General features: G+C 41.1%; 1 protein-coding gene across 1 annotated transcript in view; it reads right to left on the bottom strand.

The window, feature by feature from the left end:
- The window catches only part of Fim (plastin-2 Fim), a 241543-nt gene extending 217567 nt beyond the window's left edge, over window positions 1–23976 (bottom strand). The window contains exons 1-2 of the mRNA XM_067141346.2: window positions 23583–23976; window positions 12761–12928 (exon numbers count right to left, since the gene is read on the bottom strand). Of these exons, the coding sequence (XP_066997447.1) occupies window positions 12761–12928; window positions 23583–23657 (243 nt within the window). The 5' untranslated portion in view covers window positions 23658–23976. The remainder of the gene's footprint in view (window positions 1–12760; window positions 12929–23582) is intronic.
- Window positions 23977–24316: the final 340 nt, after the last annotated feature.

The raw sequence follows: 24316 nt of genomic DNA, 5'->3' as shown, positions 1-24316 counted from the left end.
CTTAGTCTGCTCTGGTTGAAATCCTATTTCAATACACTGGCTTCTTTTGCTGCATCTACCATCTCTGCTTCTGTTCAATTTTTGTGACTGATTGCAATTATTTTCCGGTGCTGCCTGGGTAGTTGGTATGTCTCAGTGTCTTGGTAAAAAGTTCACAGTGTGTTTTTAATTATGGAGAAAAGAAAGTGCAACAGATAACCAATTATGAAAAGCTTGCATTCATTCAAGAAGTGGATTGCAATCCTTGCATGAAGCCTGTGGATACTGCAGAGAAATTGAACATTTCTCTCCCACCTTGAACAAGACAAAAGAAATTTAATATACTTGTGAAGAAAGAACAAGGGGCAAAATAAAACAAGTGCATGAGGTTCAGTTTCTCAAGCAGGAAAGAGTGTTACTGAAGCAGATTAAACAAGCCCATGCATCTAATATTCCACTTAATTGGACTGTGGTCAAAGCCCAGGCAGTTCATTTAGCACTAATTCCAATGGTTGGATCGACAAATTTACGAACAGGCCAAACAGGCATAATCTAGTGCAGGGATGGCAAACCTTTACCGACTAGTGTGTCAATTAAAATCTTGTTTATTACTTTTTACTGTCTAGTGTGTAATCAGTTATTTTCCTTTAAAATCATCATGAAACCCATCATACGACTTCATTTAGATGTTAGATTGCATTACATATAAATCCATTTGATTGAAAGTTTCATTTAAGGTTATAAACTTCATAGTTGGTTCCATATTGAGTTAAGATTACACGTAAAGTAAATACAAAAACTTATTTCCACCTTCTCAATACATATCAGTCATGCAATGTTTACAATAACATTACAATATTATAAGGTATGGTACTAGTTTCAGTCCTGTAAGGACCATCATCAGCCAAGCGAAGACAAGTGTAAATTATATTGCTAAAACAGATTGATGCAGTGAGATGAAATACGAAATGATGGCCTAAAAATGGGGTGAAAATATATATATTAAAACAGTTGTATGTGACAAAATTATTTAAATAGTGAGAATAAAATCTTTAAAAACATAGTAATGTCAACTATTATCTCAAATAGAATAAAACAGCTCTAGTTGACGGAGTTACACATTTAAAATGGTCAAGTCGTATATAAACAAAGTCCAGAGTTTCTGTTAGGTTCTAGAAGATGTGAAGCAACATTAGCACAGAGGGAATTTTTGTTCAAAAAGTCCACAGCGAAGGTTAAAAGATGTCAGAGCTGTAGGATGTATCTTGAGGTAAATTGAATCTTGCTGTGGTGCAAAGAAGCAATCCCAATTCAATAGGAACCAAAATGAACCTGAGTAAAAGAGAATTTGAGTTAACGCGAGAAAAAGTAAAATGAGGAAACGAGGCTAGAGGAAAAAGTGGTATAATTTGCAAACATCACTGAAAATTACATTTCAAAAACAGATAAATTTAAAAAATAAGGTATTGTTTTGTTGTAATCTAATAACATTTTAATAAATATGGCCAAACTTCAGGCAGCTGAAATGAAATTCCTACGCACTATGATCCAGAAAACCGGGAAAGACAAGATTAGGAATGAGAAAATTAGAGAAGTAGGAATAGATGATTCTCTCCTCAATAAGATTCAGATATCAAGACTGAAGTGGTTTGGTCACATGAAGAAGATGCCAGTAAACAGAACTGCAAGGAAGGAATTTGACAGAAAGGTAGAAGGAAGACGACCCGTGGGAAGGCCACGAAGGAAATGGATAGATTTAGGTAAGAGCGATGTACTGCTGAGAGGTGATGATTGGGACAAGTTGGTGGAGGAAGAATGGTACAAGGACAGGATGAGATGGAGGAGGCTCATATACCACACCCGGGAAACTGGAGATGGTTTAGGATGATGATGATGATGGCCATAGGATTATCTGAGACATATTTTTTATTAAAGCGTAAGGTTGAAATATGCTATGTTGCTAGATTTTCTACCTATTTATTACATTCTAAAAACATAAAAATGTGTTAGCATGTTGTCTGACGTGCCATGTAAGTCGTGTTCACACGTCACCCAGTGGCACACATGTCATAGGTTTGCCATGCCTGATCTAGTGTATCAACGTATGTAAGGCAAGGCTGCTAGCATGAATCCATAGATTAGAGACAGATTACCCTGCTATCAATTCTCGAGAGACAAAGTCCAAATTATGTTTCCAATGGGAAAGAAATGGGGCTATTTTTTCATCATATACCTGAAAAAACCTTGGCATTTACGAGCAAGAAATGTCATGGTGGGGAGTTATGTAACGAGAGAATGACATTACCATTGTGTTGCAATGAAAGTGGAACACACAAATTGGTTCCTTTAATAACGGGAAAGCAATGAGTGCAGGTGGTTTTAAAAATGTGCGGACATTTCCTCGCCAGTACCCTTCAAATCCAACACCTAGGTAATCACCATAGTATTTGACCAATATTTAAGTGTGCTGGATGCCCAGAGCTAAAAACTGAAAACCCTTTTACTTATTGACCAGTGGGCAGCACATCCTACTGACACATCATATCTACAGAATAAATTAAATGAAATTGTGTACGGCTTTTAGTGCCGGGCTTGTCCGAGGACAAGTTCGGCTCGCCAGATGCAGGTCTCTTGATTTGACCCCCGTAGGCGACCTGCGCATCGTGATGAAAATGAAATTATGATGAAGAAGGCACATACACCCAGCCCCCGTGCAAGCAAATTTAACCAATTACAAAAGAACCCCGTTTTAACGAATTTCTGCTTTTAACAAAGATTTTTGTAAGGCCCAGCCAAATTGCCATAAGCACAATGTTGCTTAAACCCCCTTCTAACAAACCCCGACATAAGGAAAGGTCTGTTTTTAAGGAATATATTTCACATAAATTACGATCGCACAACCCACTGTAACGAAAATTTGCTATAAGATACTTTTTTCTAAACTTGCTTAAAATGGTAATTAACTTCCGTTTTCACGTGATCTCAGTCCGAAGTTAATATGTTAAATTACAGTGCTCCTTTAGCGATGTGTGGAACCATGATAAATTGGCACAGCCTTTGGAAACAACTTATCGGCAAGCATGAGTCACTGTCATGCTAGATGCCATTGGTTAGTCACGTCCACTGACCTGTAGGCAGTACCGGAATGACGGCTGTATGGGAGTGAAGTGCGATTTCTAGCGAGACTAGCTGTACGGCCTAGAGGCATGACGTACACATACATGCCGTGAGAGACAAGTACAGTAACTTCACCAAATATAAACATTTAGGTGGAAGGTCTCTTGCAAATTTCACGTGATACAGTGAAAGATATATATATCAGAAGATTAAAAGCAATTAGAAACTGAAAAGGCTAAGGATTTTGAACAAAATGAAAATGTATTCTAGAAAAAATTACGGAATAAGTAGAAAGTCGTACCTTCCATGGCTTACGCTGCCTGAACTGTCATCGATAGAACCCAAGTATAAGCATACAAAATGTAGAGTTGTTCAAGCTCTACAAAAATGTCTGCGAGGGCATATACTTATCTCCAACCATTTGACCATTAGAGCAATTTTAGTTGATAGTGCTAATAAAAACCTTTCAAATAAATAAATAAATAAATAAATAAATAAATAAATATTTTTCCCAAATTTTACATCCAAATAAAGTGTAACCTCGTCTAGGACTCATTAAGGATTAAAATAATCTTTAAAGTACATAATTTCCATGAACGGTTTGGGAGTTGGGATAGTTTTAGTCCGGTGGGAATTGGTTAATCTTAAAATATCTATACAAATTATTAAATTCATATTTTACATCAAGCCTGTGACATATTTTTCAGCATCTGCAATAACGGCAGTCAATAATAATAATAATAATAATAATAATAATAATTTTAAAATGTATGAATAATCCCATAATGAAATAAAATATCCTATGTCCAGTCATTATCTGAAAAAGGAGAATCTTCACTAATGATAGTTAAATAGTTATGTCACCAGTGAGGTCAGCTGCCTTAACCTATAGCCGCAGTGCTGTTACAGCGGCTAGGCATTTCCACCTCGCAGCACCAATCGCTGCTTAGGTATCCCGTGGAGCACACAGAATGAAGAATATCTGCAGCTTCATTCACTGCCTTTGTTCCTGTGTTGGAAGTTGTGCTACGAGTTACATTTGTGTCCGTGAAAAGTGTTGTACTGCGAGTTACAGCGGATTACGTTCATTATGGCTGCTAAACGTAAGAAGCTGACTATTCAACAAAAGATCGGCATCATTAGTGATGTTGAAAGGGATAGTCAAGTACCTTTGACACAGATGGAAAAAAATATGATTTGGCCCCCTCTACGCTGTTTGGTATCATGAAGCAGAAGGAAGCAATTCTGACCGCAAAAGTGGAATGCGGTTCTGGGGCAAAAATATGGCAGAATATTCATTCCTTGCCGTACGAGGAACTTGAAAACATTTTAATGAAATGGTTTGTGGGAAAAAGGAGCGAGAATGCTCCAAATGACGTGAACATACTTAAACAAAGAGCTCAGATATTCGCACTTAAGCTGGGTTTGGTGGATTTCCATGCTTCTCATGGCTGGTTTTATTGTTTTTGAAAATGGCACAATCTTTTGTTCCAAAACATGTGCGGTGAGAGTGCGGAAGTTAATGACAATACAGCCGTGTATTGGGGGGGAAAAAAAATGTTACCTTGACTTCTTGAAGGATATGATGCTAAGGATATTTTAACGCCGATGAAGGGAGTGTTTTACAATTTACTCCCGTCCAAGACATATCCTGTTCGCAGAGAAAAAAAATGCCACAAAGGCAAAAAAAAAAAAGTAAAGACCGAACTCGATAGCTGCAGTCGCTTAAGTGCGGCCAATATCCAGTATTCGGGACATAGTAGGTTCGAACCCCATTGTCGGCAGCCCTGAAGATGGTTTTTCGTGGTTTCCCATTTTCACACCAGGCAAATGCCGGGGCTGTACCTTAATTAAGGCCACGGCCGCTTCCTTCCAATTCCTAGGCCTTTCCTGTCCCATCGTCGCCATAAGACCTATCTGTGTCGGTGCGACGTAAAGCAAAAAAAAGGAAAGAAGCCTGACAGTGTTTTTATGTGTTAACAGCGACGGGAGTGAAAAATTACCCCCAATAATAATTAGAAAATGGGAAGCCACGGAAAACCATCTTCAGGGCTGCCGACAGTGGGATTCGAACCCGCTATCTCCCGGATGCAAGCTCACAGCTGCGCGCCCCTTACCGCACGGCCAACTCGCCTGGTCCTTCAACACTAATGAAGATCTCATCAACAGTCCCAACCAAATTGAGAGGAAACTTCTTTCCATGAGACATCTGGGCAAGAAGAAGCAAACTACTGAACTGGACTATTTCAGAAAGTGAAAGTTAATATGCTTATTCTCATGGTTCTCATGCTCTATTTTTCACAAATCTCTTTAAATCATGTTAGGTCCCTGTTCCTTCAATTTAAACCTGCAAGTCAGTAATACCTATTTCTCTTTTCTTTGCTGCAGGTTGTGCTCCCAATGGTCCACTAAGGAATTGGTTAAGTCTGCTGTTTTGTAAATATTTTTTGTTATTCTTGGGTTAATTTGAGTTTTTAGTATTGATGTGTTAATTTATTACTACTCAACATTACATTAAAGACATAAATGTATTACTATTTCTTGTGATATATTGCCTATTTTCTTTGAACCCCCTTTTAACCCGCGAGGCCTCGCCACGCGGTCTTTTCGACCGCACATTCATTTATTCACTTGTAATCTGCAATGAACTTACATCTCGTCTTGCTCTTGCTTCTCTTATCCTCTGCTGGAGAGTTGACAACGCTAGTGCAGTAACAGTTTGTACCGGGCGGTACACCTCCACGCCGCTAATTTAAAAATTGCGCCAGGTGAAACTCCTCTGCTGGAGGAAGTCTGAACTTTATCTACGCTGTTAATTCTTTACCTTCTCAGAAGATGTCACCACGTGGAAAATTTTGAGTTTTTGAACTGTGTCATTTTTGATGTGTTTTTGTTTCGCTTGAAGTAAGAAGTGTAAACTTTCTCTCCTAGAGGACACTACTGAAGATCAACAATAGTGCACCCTAGTGCGGAGTCAAAGAACTATTTTGTTGGAGAAATTTTTATTTCAAATGTTTGTTTCTTGTTAAATTTCCTTCTGTTATTGTTTAAGTTAGCTGTATACCCCTCTTTTTCCCCTTGTTTTAGGTTTATCCAATCCCGAATTTCTTTTAGTAATTTCCGACCAATCCGATGTATTTTCCCCCAACTTGGATATGTTTCTGTACCCTAGCCAATAAAATTATTGTGGGCGGGTGTTTTCATTCCCCTAACGCCTAGAACCTTCCGCGAGAGGATATAAACTGCTGATTTTTGGGTCTCTGCGCCACTTCTGATCCATCTTTCTGTGTGTAAAGTACATAGCAGGGGGCGGGAAGCGCCTCTTTCTTCGGCAGCGGTCAACAACAAGGTAATGGCCGATTTATAACTTCTTTCTTTGCTAGCTCAGCAGTTTAACTTTCGGGGCGGGTTCTAAGCGTTCAACCATGTAACCTTTTCCTAAAATGTAACTACTCTTTTCATATAATCTCTTTTAAAGCTTCATACTGGGATAGAGAGTGCTAACCCTCTCGAGCTCCCACTCATATTGTTGTGAGGTGAACTTAGTTTTCTCAACCTATTCTTCGTTAACGTAAAGCAAATTGTTCTCTTCTTAAGTCACCTCTTTAGTATGGGATTAGCCCTTGTATTAACGGCCTAGGGCCAAGTAGGTCTTAAGCAAAGTGTATTGGGAGTGCAAGTTCGCCTCCTCTCAAATTGTATTTTAGAGGTCATGCATTAACCCTCTTGTCATTTAACTGACCTCAGCAGGTTGGGTATTTTACCCCTGTGTATATGTCCTTGGAGGACAGCTTAAAGGTGGAGTTCGGAGTGGCCTATGATAGGCTTGTATTTTAGGGGGAAGTTGCCCTTTCTTGAAAATTGTGTTTCTGCCTCAAGGAGGCTTTTTGGGTGTAATTGGAAGCAAATGTTTCTGGCATGTTTGGGGGTTTTCGGCCCCTTTGTTGTATGGTGTTCATTGTAAGGTTGGGCTCATTGCTCAAGAATTATGTTTCTGACTTTTGAAGCCCCAAATGGGGTACCTATGTAAATGTATTTTTCAATCGTGTTTCGGCTACTAAGTACCTGTTCTATTTGTTGTTACCTAATTTTGAAAAGAAAATATAACCTTGTTAAATTTTAAAATTAATTTCACTTTAGTAGCTTGAGACCTATTCACCACCCAGCACCTTCTTTCATGCATAACTACCACAAAAACACGGTAACACAGTTAATCTAAATTTGTTGTCCATTGTTACCAGGAGGAAGAAACTCTGACCTCAACAGAAGTTGCAGTCTTTTCCACCGCGCGCGAGGCCTGGCGTTTGGCGTTGTTCTTTTGTTCGTGTTCCGTACTGCGAGTCTTAATAGTTCTTTCTGCGTGTAGTGTTATGTTTCGTGTTAGAAAACATGGATCCGAAGGAAATAGAGAGGATTGATCAACTTCTGCGAAGTGTAGAAAAAGAAGAATAAGTTAACTGAGCTCTTCAACGACAACAGCGTACTGCAAGGCGCAATTTGTTTGAAGATGACGATAGTGATTGCGAACCATTTGATGACACTACAGCATCTGATGACAAGAATCATTCAGTGAATGAAAGTGAACATGATACGGGAAGTGAGGAGTCTGGCGAATCTGAAGATGATATAGACAATCCTTGCTTGGAGCCTGATCAAGTACCACATCTGCTTGGTAAGGATAATAAAATAAAGTGGGATGCTCATGTAATCTGTAAAACAGGCCATAAAAGAAAACGAAATATAGTGAAACTTTCTCATTTACCAGGTGCAATAAGGGAGGCAAGACATGTCCAATCTTCATTAGAAGCTTAGCAGTTGTATTTCCCTGACTGTGTACTGGAGGAAACTGTATCATATACTAATGTATGGATTGACAAAAATCGGACTAACTATAGCCGGCCACGTGATGCTGCCAATACAAATATTGTAGAACTCAAGGCTGTGATTGGCCTTCTTTATTTGGCAGGTGTAGTCAAATCAAGACATTTGAACTTGAAGGACTTATGGGCTACAGATGGGACGGGTGTTGAAGCTTTTCGCCTAACAATGTCCAGAACACGATTCCAGTTTATCTTACGTGCACTCAGGTTTGATGATATAAATCGAGGTAATAGGGTGATAGTTGGTAAATGAACTCACATCAGGAAGATATTTGAGGACTTTGTGACCAGATGCATGAAATATTATTCACTTAGTGAATATCTCACAATTGATGAGATGTTACAGGGGTTTCGTGGTCGTTGCCCATTCACGCAATATAATCCAAATAAGCCTGATAAATACGGCATCAAAGTATTTTCCATGGTAGATGCCAGAACATTTTATACGTATAAAATGGAAGTTTACGTAGGAAAACAACCGGAAGGGCCTTATCAAGTTGACAACAGTGGCAAAAGTGTAGTCGAGCGGCTAGTTCAACCAATTTTCCGGGTCTGGACGCAATATTACCATGGACAATTGGTACGCCTCAGTACCATTAGCCGAAATCATTGCTCAACGATCACAATCTTACAATCGTGGGAACAATGAAGGAAAATTAAACACAAATTCCTCCAGTTTTTGTTGAAACCAAGCCTCGTAAAGCGAATACTAGCCTGTTTGCGGATAGAGGACAGCAAACACTTCTCTCATATGTACCAAGAAAAAACAAAAATGTACTTCTTTCTACGATGCATGAAGGAGATAACATAACCCAGATTCAGAAGCGAACAAAGCCGAGATGCTTACTTTTTATAACCTCACGAAAGGGGGCGTTGATGTCGTAGACAGGATGAAGTCTGAATACTTTGTCGCTAGAATCAGCAATCGCTGGCCCCTAACATTATTCTACATGCTTTTGAACATTGCTGCCATCAACAGTTATTATTTTTAGAGACAGGCCTAACGGAAGTGGCATAAATCGCCGGAAATATTTGAAGGAGCTCTCAATGATGCTACGAAATAGTTACATGATTCATTGTGCATCGAATGACTGCATTGCTCCTGATGTAAAGATGCGTTTGCGTAGCATTTTGGGCCCTGAAAAAGAGGACCAACGTCACCAAACTGTAAATCAGACAATGGTCGCTGTGCTTATTGTGACAGAAAGAAGAATCGGAAAACCAAAACTAAATGCGTTTCATGTTCACGTTTCATATGTAAAGAGCACACATGGCCTTCACGTGTCCAGTGCGCGGAGAAAAGTGTTGAAATCGTACAGGAGGAGGGGGATGATGACTAAATTCTTCAGCATTTGTGAGATCTGGCAAGTTCTGAATGGTTTTCCTGTATTGCACACAGTGTTAAGTTCCGAGATTTGTTTTGAAGCAGCCATAGGTGATGAAAATTACTAATGACTGGTCCACTGGGACTTGAGTGGGTTTTCATTCTTTAATGTTTATTATTGTTTGCATTTTACATTTCCAGAGTTCAATTTTTAAACATCGGTAGCCGTAAGTTCTGACGGACAGATGTTCAAAGTAGTCAATTGAAATGAATATATCTTTATTTTGTGTCTTGTAAAATATTTTCTCAGCTGATTAGACATACATTTGTGTAATAAAGCTATGATATGACATTTCGGTGTATTGTGCTCGAAAAAATAATTTGTGCATTAAATAATGGCCCATGGCCATTGATTACGTGCGGTCGAAAAGACCGCGCGCGAGTTCTGGCGAAAAAAAATCAGTGCGAGTTCTCCTGGCTTAAGGAAAACCCCTGTTTAAGGAAGAAATACCAAATCCCCCTGAGATTCGTTAAAAAAGGGTTCTACTGTATGATTAAAATTTCCGACCTGCCGGGAATCGCCCATGACCAAAGGCCAGCATGCTAACCATTTAGCCACGGAACCAGACATCTACGAAATGTGATAGTTGTATTCCTCCCAGCAAACTGCACAAGTCATTTGCCGCCTTTTAATCAGGGTATGTGCAAAGCAATATAGTAGGAGATATGTTGAAAGGAGGCTGGCTTCTCTTCATTCCACAATGAAGGAGATAAACATCCTAGACACAACGTATTTCATAAAATTTGCCAGAGATTAAGTTCCTGAAGATATTATAAGGAGCTGTTTCAGTAAAGCAGGCTTCAACTGTTTTGTTGTCTTGCAAGTCGAAACGTAGTCTATACAGATGACTGGCGTGAGGTAGTGGGGAAGGAAGATAACATGACCTTTCACCATCTGCACAGAATGCAACTACAGCGTCATAGTTTGTCAGTTTATACCAACTGAAGAAATCCTGGATCAGCATATGTCCGAGAAGCTGGAAGAGGAAAGCGATGATGGAAAGGGTGAAACAGAATCAATACCGGTGCCCACGCTGTCAAATCTATATACCCTGCCTGACAAAGTATTTCAGCATCCAGAAATGGAGGAGGAAACAAAATGAAACTTCATGTGATTACAAAATCGGGCTAAATTTACAAAGAACTTGGCAGTACAAGCCCAATAATCAGTATGACGTTCCACCCCTCCTATGGCCTGGATGCTTGCACAGATTCAGTTGGGAAGGATGTTGGTAAAGCCTTTGTTTCCTCTCCTGAGGCAACCTGGTCCACAACTGTTGTAACTGGTCTCTGATATCCTGGATACTAGACGGAGTTGACATCTGAGCTGGTCCCGCACATGTTCTATCGGGAACTGATCTGGGGATCTTGCTGGCCACGGGAGTACCTCAACATCACACAAAGACAGCTGAAAGAGACAAGTGCTGTGTGTGGACAAGCATTCATTGTCCTGTTGTAAAATGCACCACGATACTCTCGCATGAGAGGTAACAAATGAGTATGCAGGATGTCCAAGACATACATACAGTTGTGCCATCAATGTTCCCTCAATCGCTACCAGCCGTGACCTGAAGTCATACCCGATGGCTCCCCACACCATGATGCCAGAAGTAACACCACCGTGCCTCTCCAAACCAGTGGAAGAATGGGACACCCCCATACTCATTCGCATAGTACTAAACCGCGATTCATCACTGAACACAGTGCGACGCCATTCATCAGCAGTCCATGCTTCTCAGTCAAGGCACCACTCCAAACGCAGCCATTTGTGTTGTGTTAACAGCAGCCTACGCATGGGACATTAATTCCCTAGTCTGGCTTCTGCTAGTCTCCAACCAATGGTGCAGGATGACACAGAATGTTGCAGGGAGTCCATTGTGTGTTCTCGAAAAGCAGGTGCAAATATGACGGGGTTATGATGTGCTTGGTGCAAAATACGGCGATCCTTCCTTGTGGTGGTCAGACTTAGTCTGAAATGAACCTTGATGACGAGTATGACTGCCCTCCCATTCCCATGCACTCCAACATAGCTCCTTTATTACATCAGAATGCCCCACAAATCTGGATATTGCACAATTTGACCAGCCGACTAAATGGAGACCCACAATGAGTCCCCTTTGAAAATCTTGTCAGGGGCTGATAACGCTGTCTTTTGCATCTCTGTGTCCTTCACAGTGATCACTCACACCTGGCGCTGTTCACGCCCCTTACATATCCTACTGGGGCCAGTAACAACACTAATGCACTCTGATCGCCGTACTACCTGTCACGGAGAAGTACAACACTAATCATTTACATATCCTCCAATGGTGTATACATGTACAAAGTTACATTGACATTCGACCGTTTCTTTTGTGTGCCAATATAAATGGTCCATTATTGGACATTATAAATTTTTCCAGCAAACTCATTCCTGGTTGCCAGCGTTTCGCCCCGTGTGCTAGGCTGGGCTCATCAGTTGGTACCTAGCACACCCACCAAGACACATGGCTAGTAGCCTACGTAGTGGCCTCCGCGGTATTCACTAGCCATGCATCTTGGTGCGTGTTTTAGGTACCAACTCATGAGCCCAGCCTAGCACACGGGGCGAAACGCTGGCAACCAGGAATGAGTTGGCTGGAAAATTTATGATGTCCAATAATGGACCATTATATTGGTATTATAAATTTACTCATTCGGGACAAATATTTCAGATTCCCTATGGGAATCAACATCTTTGTCATCTTTTGGGTGCTTCATTTTTTTTGTCAGACAGTGTTCAACATCTACATCATCTTTTGGGTGCTTCAATTTTTTTGTCAGGCAGTGTAACATACAGAGTTTTGTCTGTGCATTGCACAGAATTAAAAAGGAATGGTATTTCATCACCGGTAATGTCCACAAACAGTAAGAAGGAAATCAACTTTTAATTTGCAATCATCTCTGTCTGTCTGTATGTATGCACTCATGAGAAAATGGCTGAACAGAATTTAATGAAAATCGGTACGTGAAGTCTGGGAATAAGGTACCAGTACTACAATTTAGGCTATAAATAATTTTAATCACACTAAGTTAAGTGAAATGGTAGATTAGGGGAAGGTCCAGAATTTAATTCTCAAATATTTATGTTATTAGTGGCCCTAATGATAAACACAATATAACAAAAGTTATAGGTAATATAATTTCCGATCATTTATTCCGATCACAGTCTTATTCAAGAACTTAGATTTTTGTTGCTTAGTTTGCATCAACTCTGAGCCACGAGAAAAGGGCTGAACAGAATTAAATAAAAATTGTTATATAATGTCCAGAAATAAAGCACTACAGTGGGTGAAAAGGCAGTTTAGGGGAAGGCCAAACATTTATTCTACTGAGTGGTTTAGGGTCACACAATGTTTCCTGCAATAAAGTACATACATACCTGTTCAAATTCATTAAAGGACAATTTTCCCTCATGTTGAGTTTGTCTTTTATCGTCAAATTCTGCTATCATTTTCCGAACCTCCCAACCAGCCACTTTAAATCCACAAACATCCAGGGCTTCCTTGAGCTCTGAAAGATCAATGAAGCCATCACCATTCTTGTCAATCTGAAACATTTCAATTAACAGATTCAGGGCTGTGCTCGACTAGGTTAATGCATCTCTTAAGAAACAAATGAATACATTTATACTTAACACAGAAAGATATGGAGGGTATTTTCAAGACAATATCAGAAGTGAAGCAGTGGCATATACTGAGGGCTACCAAGGCTATCAGTGAAGCCCAAATCTCAATTGATAATGATGGAAGTCTAAAGTACATTATAATGTAAGCAAATGAAACATTGTTCCATTTACAAAACTTGAAGGCAGTGAGAAAAAACGCTGCACATATTTCTGAGAGCAAGGCATCGGAGATTGATATTGCAGCCTAGGCTCCGCCCCTCTCCCCTTGACTCACCACACACGGCTTGCTGATGGATATCGGACAGGAGCAGGGGCCGGCAAAGGATAGGTGTGCTAGGCTTCAGTCCGTCAGATCGCCACTGCTAACTATCAACCATGCGTTACTCATCGTATACACTTCCACACCTAATACTTCTGACTTAATGATATAGATAAGAGAATGTGAGAATTCCTCACTCCCATTTACTTCCTTCTACATCCTTGTAGGAAGAGACTGCAGGGTTGATGTTAGAGGAGCAATATAGTTTTATTTTTATTGGTAGATCTGCTCAAATGAAATGCCATCTTTCAGGTTTAGTGTTTTCTTTTGTTGGTTGGAACCGAACCCATGATCATGGGTCAGACACCACCACTGATCTCCCGAGGAAGCTAATTAACCAATGAATGATGGGTACGACCCCTGTAAAATAATAATAATAATAATAATAATAATAATAATAATAATAATAATAATAATAATAATAATGGGGCATGGCATCTATACAGGCTTGGTGTTGACCTAATTGGGATAAATGATGATGATGATTGTTGTTTAAAGGGGCCTAACATCGAGGTCATCGGCCCCTAATGGTACGAAATGAGACGGAATGATATGACAACTTAAAAGTCCAAAATCCTCCATTGACCAGAATGCAAAACGTGAGGACGAAGAATGAATTGATGGACGGATATGAATTTAAAACGATCAGTGGATCCGACTCACAGTGCCTCACATGCACAGAAGATGGCACAAAACAATAGTATTACTGACCAAGGGACGGCTTCTATAGGACAATGCTGAATCAATTGTGCTTATAGTCGAAACGGGTCCAAAATCCAGGTCATCAGTCCCTCATAATAGTATTTATCGCTAGGAAAGTAGAACCATGCTATGTGTAATGTTGCGGTACTAATCAAAACTAGCGGAGACTCGCGGTATTCCACACATTATGGTACTATTCACAGGTAGTGTAATGCGAACATTTAACATAGACCTATGGTGTTTCGCACATTGCGGTGCTATTTGCAGGCAACGCAAACCTATGGCGTTCCTCATATAAGTGGACTAACCACAGGGACCCGTACTATCCTGTGGAATTCCTCACATAGTGGAAACTGAGCATAGGTAAGGCAGAACCATGGTGTTGCTCATATAGGGGTACAAATCACAGGTACTGCAGGACCCACATCCTGATTCACACACTGTCGCTACTAATCACAAACCTATTGCGTACCTAACATAGTGGTTCTATGCGCAAGTAAATGCAACCCATGGTGTTCCCTGCTTGATGGTACTAATTACAAGTAGTTTCATAGTTCTAATTGTATCATCCATTGGTCGCCCCTTTTAGTCGCCTCTTACGACATGCAGGGGATACCGCGGGTGTATTCTACATGTGCGCCCCCCCCACCCACAGGGGGTAGTGTGTTTGGTCCGCGACAGGTATTTTATTTCCCTCAAGTCCACCGGCAATCCGGTTAGGACAATGGGGATAAAATTAATGGCGAAGACGTCATAAACACCCAGTCCCCAAGCCAGGAGAATTAACAGTATGAGGGGATTGATTCTGAAAAATGAACCGGGGCCATCGGACCAAAGGCAAACGTTCTATCCATTTAGCCACAAAACTGGATTTTCATTTGCTAAACCTTAGGCTACCATCTCTACTGATCAGGGGTTGAGCACTGGCAGTTGCAGAGGCCGAGGCTTTAGCCTATAAAGCAGCCTTGACAAAACAGCAGGCTTCTCCGTTGGCTACTGGCTGCAGCTCAAAATGCTGAAGGCTTGACGTTCACTAAAACAACCATCAAACAGAGGTAACCTAAAGTCTAGTGGTAGCCCAAGTCTTAATCCCAGCATATGCCACTGAGGTGAAGAAAAGTAAAAATTACTTTACAAAATAACAGTTCAGGATGCAAGAGTCAACTGACAAAGCCAAGGCAAAAAAGAGTGGTAAACCCGAAAAACAAGAAGGGCCAAAGTCAAGTTGCAGTAAAATTTTACTATCAGCTACTCAAAATTAATAATGTTATAACGAAGTTTAAATGACACAGATCTTATCTGAATTTGCTTTTAGAGGAGAGGCATGTTCATTACGATAGCCAAGGACCCACCAACCCAACCCCAGAAGTACATTTATTTTTATTATCCAATGACATGTTGCATGCGCCATTGTCTATTAGTTCAACAGCTACTAGAACTGTCACTGGCTGAGATATAATGGGAAGGAAGTCATTCTCACAAATAAACACATACACACAGATTCAGTTACAAACCCACACATAACTCATAAATGAGGGAGTGCGAAAGCTTTAAAGGAAAAAATGTGCAATACAGAACAATATTTTAATTAGAAACTTAACTTAATGCACCCCCATGTCTAATGGGAACATAGTTTTGAACAGGAATTCCACAGCCTACAAAGCAGTTATTTTTCCTGCCAAATCATGAAATGGGAGAAATGGAGTAGAGTGCTGTCTCCTGTTTTCCCTTTCTGCCAACTATTGAACATAGAATGCTCTCCTGCCACCCTAAGGAAATATCAAATAACTGTGGAGTACAAAAGGATATGAAAGGATTCTGGAAATAAATTTTAACTTCTGGGATAAATAACTTACCGACTGTAGGGAAGCATTTTTATTCAGCAATAAAAAAGAACCAAAACTGAAGGAAGGAAGAAAGGAAGGAAGGAAGCAAGCAAAACCAGTGTTTGGGATAAGTTAGGCAAGATTTTAGTAGATCCTCCAGTAACAAGGAAAAAAATACCTAACCTCATGGTGTTACAGCCCTCATGGGCCTTAGTCTGCCAAGTGACTGCAGCTCAGCCTGAATGGCCAGCAGATTACCATGTTATGCGGACAGCATGACTCCCATTTCTTACACTAGCTGATCGAAAGTATCCAGGCACCTACCTCAAACCGAAGACAAAGTTTGCATGTACTCTGCCCACTTTGTGATTTCTAGCTGATGACGCCATTTAACGTCGAAACCGGTACTAGTAATAATAAATAATATGTTGTGAACACCTTGTACAACACATTTTGTATTGAGTAGGTTGAACCTTCTTTAATTCTAATTGTGAATCTCAGTTCAATACGGGAAAATGAAGTTCTTAACTTATAAAAACGTATATGTGTCGTGTGGAAGTTCTGCAGGCACAGTGTGTATGCAGAAGGACAGATGGCTCCATGATAACTGGTAGTAGCACAGCGAGGGCTGTGAAATCAGTTGGTGAGTGTCGTGCGAGATGGAAATAACGTATGTTGAGCAGTGCACTTACATCAAAATAGCAGTTCTCCGAGGGAGAAATGCGATGGAATGTCACAGTGAATTAGTAGAAGCCCTTGGGAATAATGCCCTACCATACCGCACAGTAGCACGGTGGGTAGGAAAGTTTCAGCAAGGACGTGTGTCAACCAGTGATGAGCAATGTTCGGGACGACCTGTCAGTGTGCGGACTGACGTGGCACGAGCCGTCATCGAGCAGCTCCTGGATGAAGACAGACGATGGACGCTACTGGAGTTAGAGAGGGCAAGTGGCATCGAGAAACGCACCGTCCACAAGATATTGCGTAATGAGCTGCAACTGCGCAAAATCGCATCGCGGTGGTTACCATAAGCACTGACAGAAGTTCAAAGGTGGGTGCGCTATGCAATATGCTCCGACCACCTTGCACGCTGGCAACAGGACGGCGATCAATTCTTGTTACGAATAATCGCCACCGATGAATTTTGGGCCAGGGCATACGAACCAGGACTGAAACATCAGTCCGCGGAGTAGCGACATATTGGATCACCAAGGAGGCAGAAGGTCCATCAGAATCCTTCCCCAGTCAAATTGATGGTGATCATCGTGTATGATGTCAGGGGTGTCATTGTTTGCCACTTTGTTCCTCATGGCAGAACAGTGACCGCACAGTACTACAGGGACTTCCCGGTGTGACAGGTACGACGTGGCATTCGGGAGAAACGTCTGGATCTTGTGGACAGTGCAATAATCCTGCACAACAATGCAAAACCATATAAAGCAGTGTGTGTAGGGCAGCTACTGCGACGTTCGGGATGGGACGAATTGGAGCACCCACCGTACTCTCCTGACATTTCACCCTGTGACTTTGATCTCATTCGAAAGATTAAGGAACCACTACGTGGTAGACGGTTTGCAACACGAGAGGACATTGCTAATGCTGTGTGCCACAGGTGACCCGATTCACACATGGTGCGGCAAATGCTGAAGCAGATGGTATTCAGCGACTCCCACATCGTTGGCAGAATGTGGTGTCAGTAGCAGAGGACTACACCTAGGGTCTTTAGGCCCAGGTCTGTCATGTCAACTTTGTGTGTACTGTGTTGCCATTCTTTTGCACCGGGAAGGCCATATTGCCCTGTATACAACAGTAATAAATTAGTGTGTTAAGATATTTCAGTGCTATTCATTGTCTGCACATGTAGTTAACGCCTTGTCCTTTCGTCTGTATATATATATATGTCCCATTTTCCAACCGGACTGGTATCTTCAAGAAAAAAAATAGTTGCCTTGACTTTAGCCCCAACCCTCGTATATAGTCATGGAACTGCCTGTACTTTATGACAGAGCATGATCATATAGATATAAACAAGGGACGTCAACCGAACTAACTTTCTCCACATACTCCACATCCTAAATCCTCCCATCAGATTGCCACAATTTATAATGTGATTCACCACTCCAAATTTGTTTCCACTGTTGTCACTCTACACCACACCACACGGTGGTTTTTATTAAAGGGGGAAATATTTGGTTTATGGGCAAGTATTCACCATAAAACCCTATTCCTTTTAATTCCCGATATATTGTCATGGAACTGCCTGTGCTTTGCATGTCTGTCCGTTAGGTCATCAGCCAAAAGGCTGGTTGGATCCTCAAGTATCACCACCAAAGTCTATGCGGTTATAGAAAAACCATAAAAACCAATGGCAGCACCAAAATAAGGTGTACTAGGAAATATGAGGAGATAGTTTGCCATTGCTTTCCTCACTGGGCCAGAGAGTGCTATGGCAGCATGACTAACCCTGTCCGACTCGTTGGCTGAATGGTCAGCACACTGGCCTTCGATTCAGAGGGTCCCAGGTTCGATTCCCAGCCAGGTCGGGGATTTTAACCTTTGTTGGTTAATTCCAATGGCTCGGGGGCTGCGTGTTTGTGCTGTCCCCAACAACCCTGCAACTCACACACCACACAACACTATCCGCCACCACAATAACACGCAGTTACCTACACATGGCAGATGCCGCCCACCCTCATCGGAGGGTCTGCCTTACAAGGGCTGCACTCGGCTAGAAATAGCCACACGAAATTATTATTATGACTAACCCTAACAACAACACCTTTCATAACACTCAGACACACTGGTCATGCTCCGAATGGCGACTAAACACCACCCATACCCCAGCGGCTTCCATATTTCAAAGCACTTCGAAATTCCCTGATGATTTCTGACCGAGCCGGGATTTAAACCTGAGGCCCTTTGAATCGAAGGCCACCATGCTGACCATTCAGCCAAGGAGCCGAACATAATTCCTAGTATTCGCTTGTAGCTAACAGGGACATGACAGTTTCTGCAGTAAAGATTCAACTGCGGGTATGCAAAAGAGAGATTTGAGATCCAACATGGCACAGCTCAGACGACATGACAATTTAGAAAACAAGGTAGCCAATGTTCACGCATTAACCTGCAAAGCAGTGTATTCAATATTCGAGAGTGGACAAAAGTTGAATTCAACTTGCGCTGCAAGCAAAGAGGGTAGGGCTTTCGGGAACCCTCCCAGGTTAGTTGCTGCGAAGCAGCCTGCGTGCCCCTAGTTTTGCCTGAACAAGACCATTGGTCTGCTTTAATTAGATCATTGGTTTGGATCCTGACACTTTCACTTCTAGATCTCTGGCACACACTGAACAAAGAATAAATCACTACATTAACCAGTCACTGATCAAAAAAGTCTATGACTATAACTGGATAGCTAGTTATTATAAGCATGTCATGTACCGAGTGGATGAATCCGGCACATGCCATGAAAACAGGGCTGTCACGCCAAACTTGTCCACTCCGCAGTGTAATGGTAAAAACTGTATGCGGTTCTCGCTTCCCATTTGTCTTGCAAGTTATTTATATGTAGAGTTTCAAAATCTGAGGTTTCCAAACCAAACATTTTATTTATATTGATAGAAAATAGAGCTGCCATCATCTACTAATGCTGTGAAGGAGAAGAGGACTAATACAAGTCAATGACAATCGCTAATTTGTAAGCAGAATTGAAGAAAGGAGGCAGAAAAAAGCAAGCAACACTTGTTTTTCGTGATTTAATTCTCTAAACACAAATAGGTTTTTGAAAGACATGTTGGAAGTTAGTTTGTTTTTTCATTGCAGGGTTGCAGTATCATTCGGCCTGAATGTGATTTCCCTTCAGATCTTTGTGAGTTACAAGACCTTGTATCAGCTCCTAACACAGAAATAAGCATTTTGAACTTGGAACTGATGAATTATTCAGTTTTCAGATAGTCTGCAACTCATGATGTTGGACTTTCAAATTGTAGGTCATTTGTGATTCAGGATACAGAGCTTTATTGAGACTGTCAACCATGCAACCACTATTTCCATAAGGGCTCCCACTTAGTGAGTTGGTGGTATGAACAATAACTAAAACAAGGCTGTCAATGTGTCAAAAGCAGCCTTTCTGTGCATCTATTGGCTGGCTATGATGAAGGCAGGTTTGCTGTTGTCTCTGATAGATCTCACACAATGTCTGGCATCAGGACAGTCACATTTGAACAAAATAAGAGAAGTATCCGGATTGAAATTGCAGACCAGTGGTCTTGTCACTCACCAGACCTAACATATGCAGACCAATGGTATAACCACCTAGCATCAACTCTGAGCAAAACAACTTCAGAGCCCGTTTGCTCTCCGCTATTGAGGAACGAGAGCAGCTGAGCGAGTATGGAGGGGAAGTGGAAGATATAATACATACTGAAAGCCAATAGGGATGCACGTTATTTATTCTCACTCCACATGACAAATTTGAGAATAGGTTCCATGAAATTCAGGCATTATGATGGGACTAGCAGGTGTTCGCTACACCCTTCTCAGTGGATGTGCAAACTATTAGACTAGAACTGCAGCAAGAGCTAATTGACTTACAGTACAAACTCAAATGAAAGATAAGTTTGCAAACACAAACAGTTTGATTGAATATTATGTTCGTTTTCCATGGGAGAAATTTCCTAGACGGCACAAACGTAATGCACACATTTTAAGTATATTCGGATCAACTTATGCAAACAACTGTTTTCATTAACAAGGATTTGTAAATACAGACAGAGAAGTAGGCTCACCAATCCAAACTGGAAATGTGATTTGTGATATGCCAGTAGGCCCTACACAAACGACAGTACCAAACATCGGCACAATATTATCTAAACGAGCCTAAATGTCCCATGAAGGAGCTGTACACCAGTGATATGTTTTAGTTTGAGTGTTTAGTTTGTTATAGTCATAAATGCCATAAATATACTGAAATGTTGTTTAAAGCACGTGCAAATAATGTGTACAACTCCCTTTCTTTTTAATGTCTTTCAACAAACTCACGTGTCCCAGAATTCTACTTTCTTCTTTATTCAGGACATATTGCACACTGCTGTGTTTTTCTTTTGTCATCAAATAATTTTCTTGCCCTGTTATACAATCTGTGTCATGTTCGTTTTTCATGGTCCATGCTCAAAATTATTATTATTATTATTATTATTAAAATTATTATTATTATTATTATTATTGTCTTTTTTGTTCGTACGGTAACATCTCTGTGCGGTTACTGCAAGTACCAGAGCAGAGCAAGTAGTGCCTGGTCCCTAGAGCAAATATGTGATGGTGTCTGGTGTAACCAAACCAGACCAATGGCCTAAGCAGACCTACGCTGTTGCCCAGGGGACCCGAGGCACCTGTAGGCCGCTTTGTGGCTCTAACCTGCGGGCATGAGGCTTGTGCATTCAGACGCCTTTTTCTTGTCACTGTCTTATGGGGGCTTTTTTTCTTTTCTTCTGTCCATTTTATAATGCACTAACAAAAGTTTTATGTAATGTTGGGAAAAGAAAAGGGTTGGACAGGCAAAGTAGTGGTAGTAATCTTAATCACTGCCTCACCATTTACCTGGTGTGAAAGTGGGAAAATACACTAAAACATCTTCTGGGCAGCCGAAGGGGATTTGAAACCATCCCTACCAAATGGAAAACTGACAGCTGCATGGACTGAACCACACAGCCAACTCTTTCAGTAAGTCGAGTTCCATACTATCCCTAAATCTATCATTAGCAACAGGGTACGAAAGGAGGCCAACCTACGTAGTTCCTAGGTTTCGTATGCAGAAATATGTAACCATTATCTGGAAGTGTCACTTTCATCAAATGTCACCTTAGGAACTTAATCCTTGTTGCTCAACAACACTGTACTGTGACTCAACTTCTTCAACCGCTTTTCCCACAGCTGTGGGGTCGCGGGTGCGAACTGTGTCGCACATGTGGATTTGGCCCTGTGTTACGACCGGATGCCCTTCCCGATGCCAACCCTACATGGAAATGAAATGGCGTATGGCTTTTAGTGCCGGGAGTGTTCGAGGACAAGTTTGGCTTGCCAGGTGTATTACTCATACACTTTTTAGTGATAGACACCCTAGTGCTGAATCGGTCGACCTCGGCAATCTTCGAGATTCGTACTGGCAACCTTTGAAACACAAACTATGAATCGCTTGTGCATTGCTGTGCAACATCTGGCGTACACTTTACGTACTAGTACTGTTGTTGTTTACATAGCAAAGCCAAACTATAGAATTCATGCCAGGAACAAGATTCGCATCGAGAAATGTTATAAAATGTGTGTGTGACACAGTTCTTCGCTTAAGATAATAAATGTTTAGAAAATTCATATCGATCGATCATATTATCGATTCAATTCAGACTTTATTTCCATTCAGTTGGCAGTATTACCAGAACCGGGAGAGCTCCCTCCTTACTCCTCACCCTGTACACAAATCTATCACTAAACAGTGTGCAAGTAATAGGTCTTTTGATTTGATGCCCATAGGCAACCTGCGCTTTGTGATGAGGATGAAATGATAATGAAGACGACACATACACCCAGCCCCCGGGCCAGCGAAATTAACCAATGATGGTTAAAATTCCCGACCCCGCCGGGAATCGAACCGGGACCCCTGTGACTTAAGGCCAGCATGCTAACCATTTAGCCATGGAGCTGGACACTCTATATGGAGGAATGTAATCACTATTACGTATTTCTGTGGTGGTTGGCAGTGTGGTGTGTTGTCTGAATATGAAGAGGAAAGTGCTGGGACACACACAAACACCCAGTTCCCGGGCCAGAAGAATTAATCAAAGGCGATTAAAATCCCCGACCCGACCGGGAATCGAACCCGGGACCCTGTAAACCGAAGGTCTGAACACTGACCATTCAGCCAATGAGTCGGACTGTACTGTTAGTCAACATGTACAGAAAATTGTAGAGCTTTAAACATACTATGTAATGTTAAGGAATGAAATGTTGTTGACATAACTTACAACAGATAGGTGCAATACAACGTAAACAACATTTCAAAGTTAATTCATTATACCCATGGTATCCCAAGTTTTATCTCCTCGAACAAGCAATTTCACATACGATAACTAACGAACTGTATCGCAATCCAGCGTTTTCTCATAAATGCTAGGAAACTATGTGTCCATCCTTTCATGCTTTAAAACACCAACTATATTGTTGTTACAAACTTAAATGTTACCAATAAGGTGAGAAGCAAAGGTTAACAAGCCTATACATTAGGTTTTGCAAATTAAATTAGACAGAATAGTTAGATTTTGTACAGAATACACTTTCTGCAGTGCAACATCCTGACGTCAATATGCAAGACAAGCTCCGAAAGGACGTCAGAAACACAAATTCTACCGAACTTATTCAAAAGTTGACGTTTTGAAAGGAGGGATGAAGTTTCATCTTACACCGGCTAACCACACCCTTGAAAGTTATAACCTACAACGAAACTTACATCCCCATAAGCAACGGTAATTGTACAAGCTATTAGGGGGAAATAAGCATCTTCGATTTATTTCGTCCTTCGGCCCATGAACTTGAAGAAAACATTATCTACGCTATGAAATTACACTCCCTCTTCCCAGAAACATATAATGTATGCCTACATTGTAGACCTGCAATACTGAAAAAAATTTAACTGTGGGACAGAGGACCCGCAATACACACTGTAAAACAAAAGAATACTCACGGCAGTAAATTGTTCCTGCAATTCTGCTCGTTCTTCGTCACTCAACTTGCCGACACCATTCCCCAAAGACGCCATGTTCTCCTATCAAATAAAAATATATTCCCACAGATTGTCACGTGTGTCAGTGGAAAAGACGTGACACATACGCTTAGTGACACATAACACTTGAACTTATGAGCAGGAACTTCCGCTGAACCACAGTTTCACGCACAAGAAATTACCACGCGCGCATTGACAGTCCAATGGACAAAAAGTGAACCACAAAGTTTTTTTTATATCTCTGATAACAGTAAACACTCCATGGTCCGCCCACACCTTACATGATAATGTAGTCTTGCTATACGCTTGTAAGTGTCGACTGCAACCTTCTTCTTCTAACTCATACGCCTTTGCCATAATCTCACTCGCTTTAAGCGAAGCAGTGTTGCCAATAGAAAGTAATGGAGGGGAGAGAGCAAGAGAGAACTCCTTTGCTCATTGGTGGTAAGGAGAACGAACTAACCGATGCTGTGCATTGGGTTAAATAGACGACTCATACCAATAATAGAAAAATTAAGTAAAATGTGAACAATTTTTAGCTTGGGTTTAATTCAAGCATGCATGAATCGTATGTACTAACGGAGTTCAACGTCAGAGTAAATAATAATAATAATAATAATAATTAAACAAACCAAACCCCATGGCACTATAGCCCATGAAGGGCCATGGCCTACCAAGCGACCGCTGCTCAGCCC

The sequence above is a fragment of the Anabrus simplex genome, chromosome 2 (assembly GCF_040414725.1).
Source record: "Anabrus simplex isolate iqAnaSimp1 chromosome 2, ASM4041472v1, whole genome shotgun sequence".
NCBI lineage: Eukaryota > Metazoa > Arthropoda > Insecta > Orthoptera > Tettigoniidae > Anabrus > Anabrus simplex.
The sequence above is the reverse complement of the archived record's forward strand: the minus strand, read 5'-3'. Positions and strand labels throughout refer to the sequence as shown.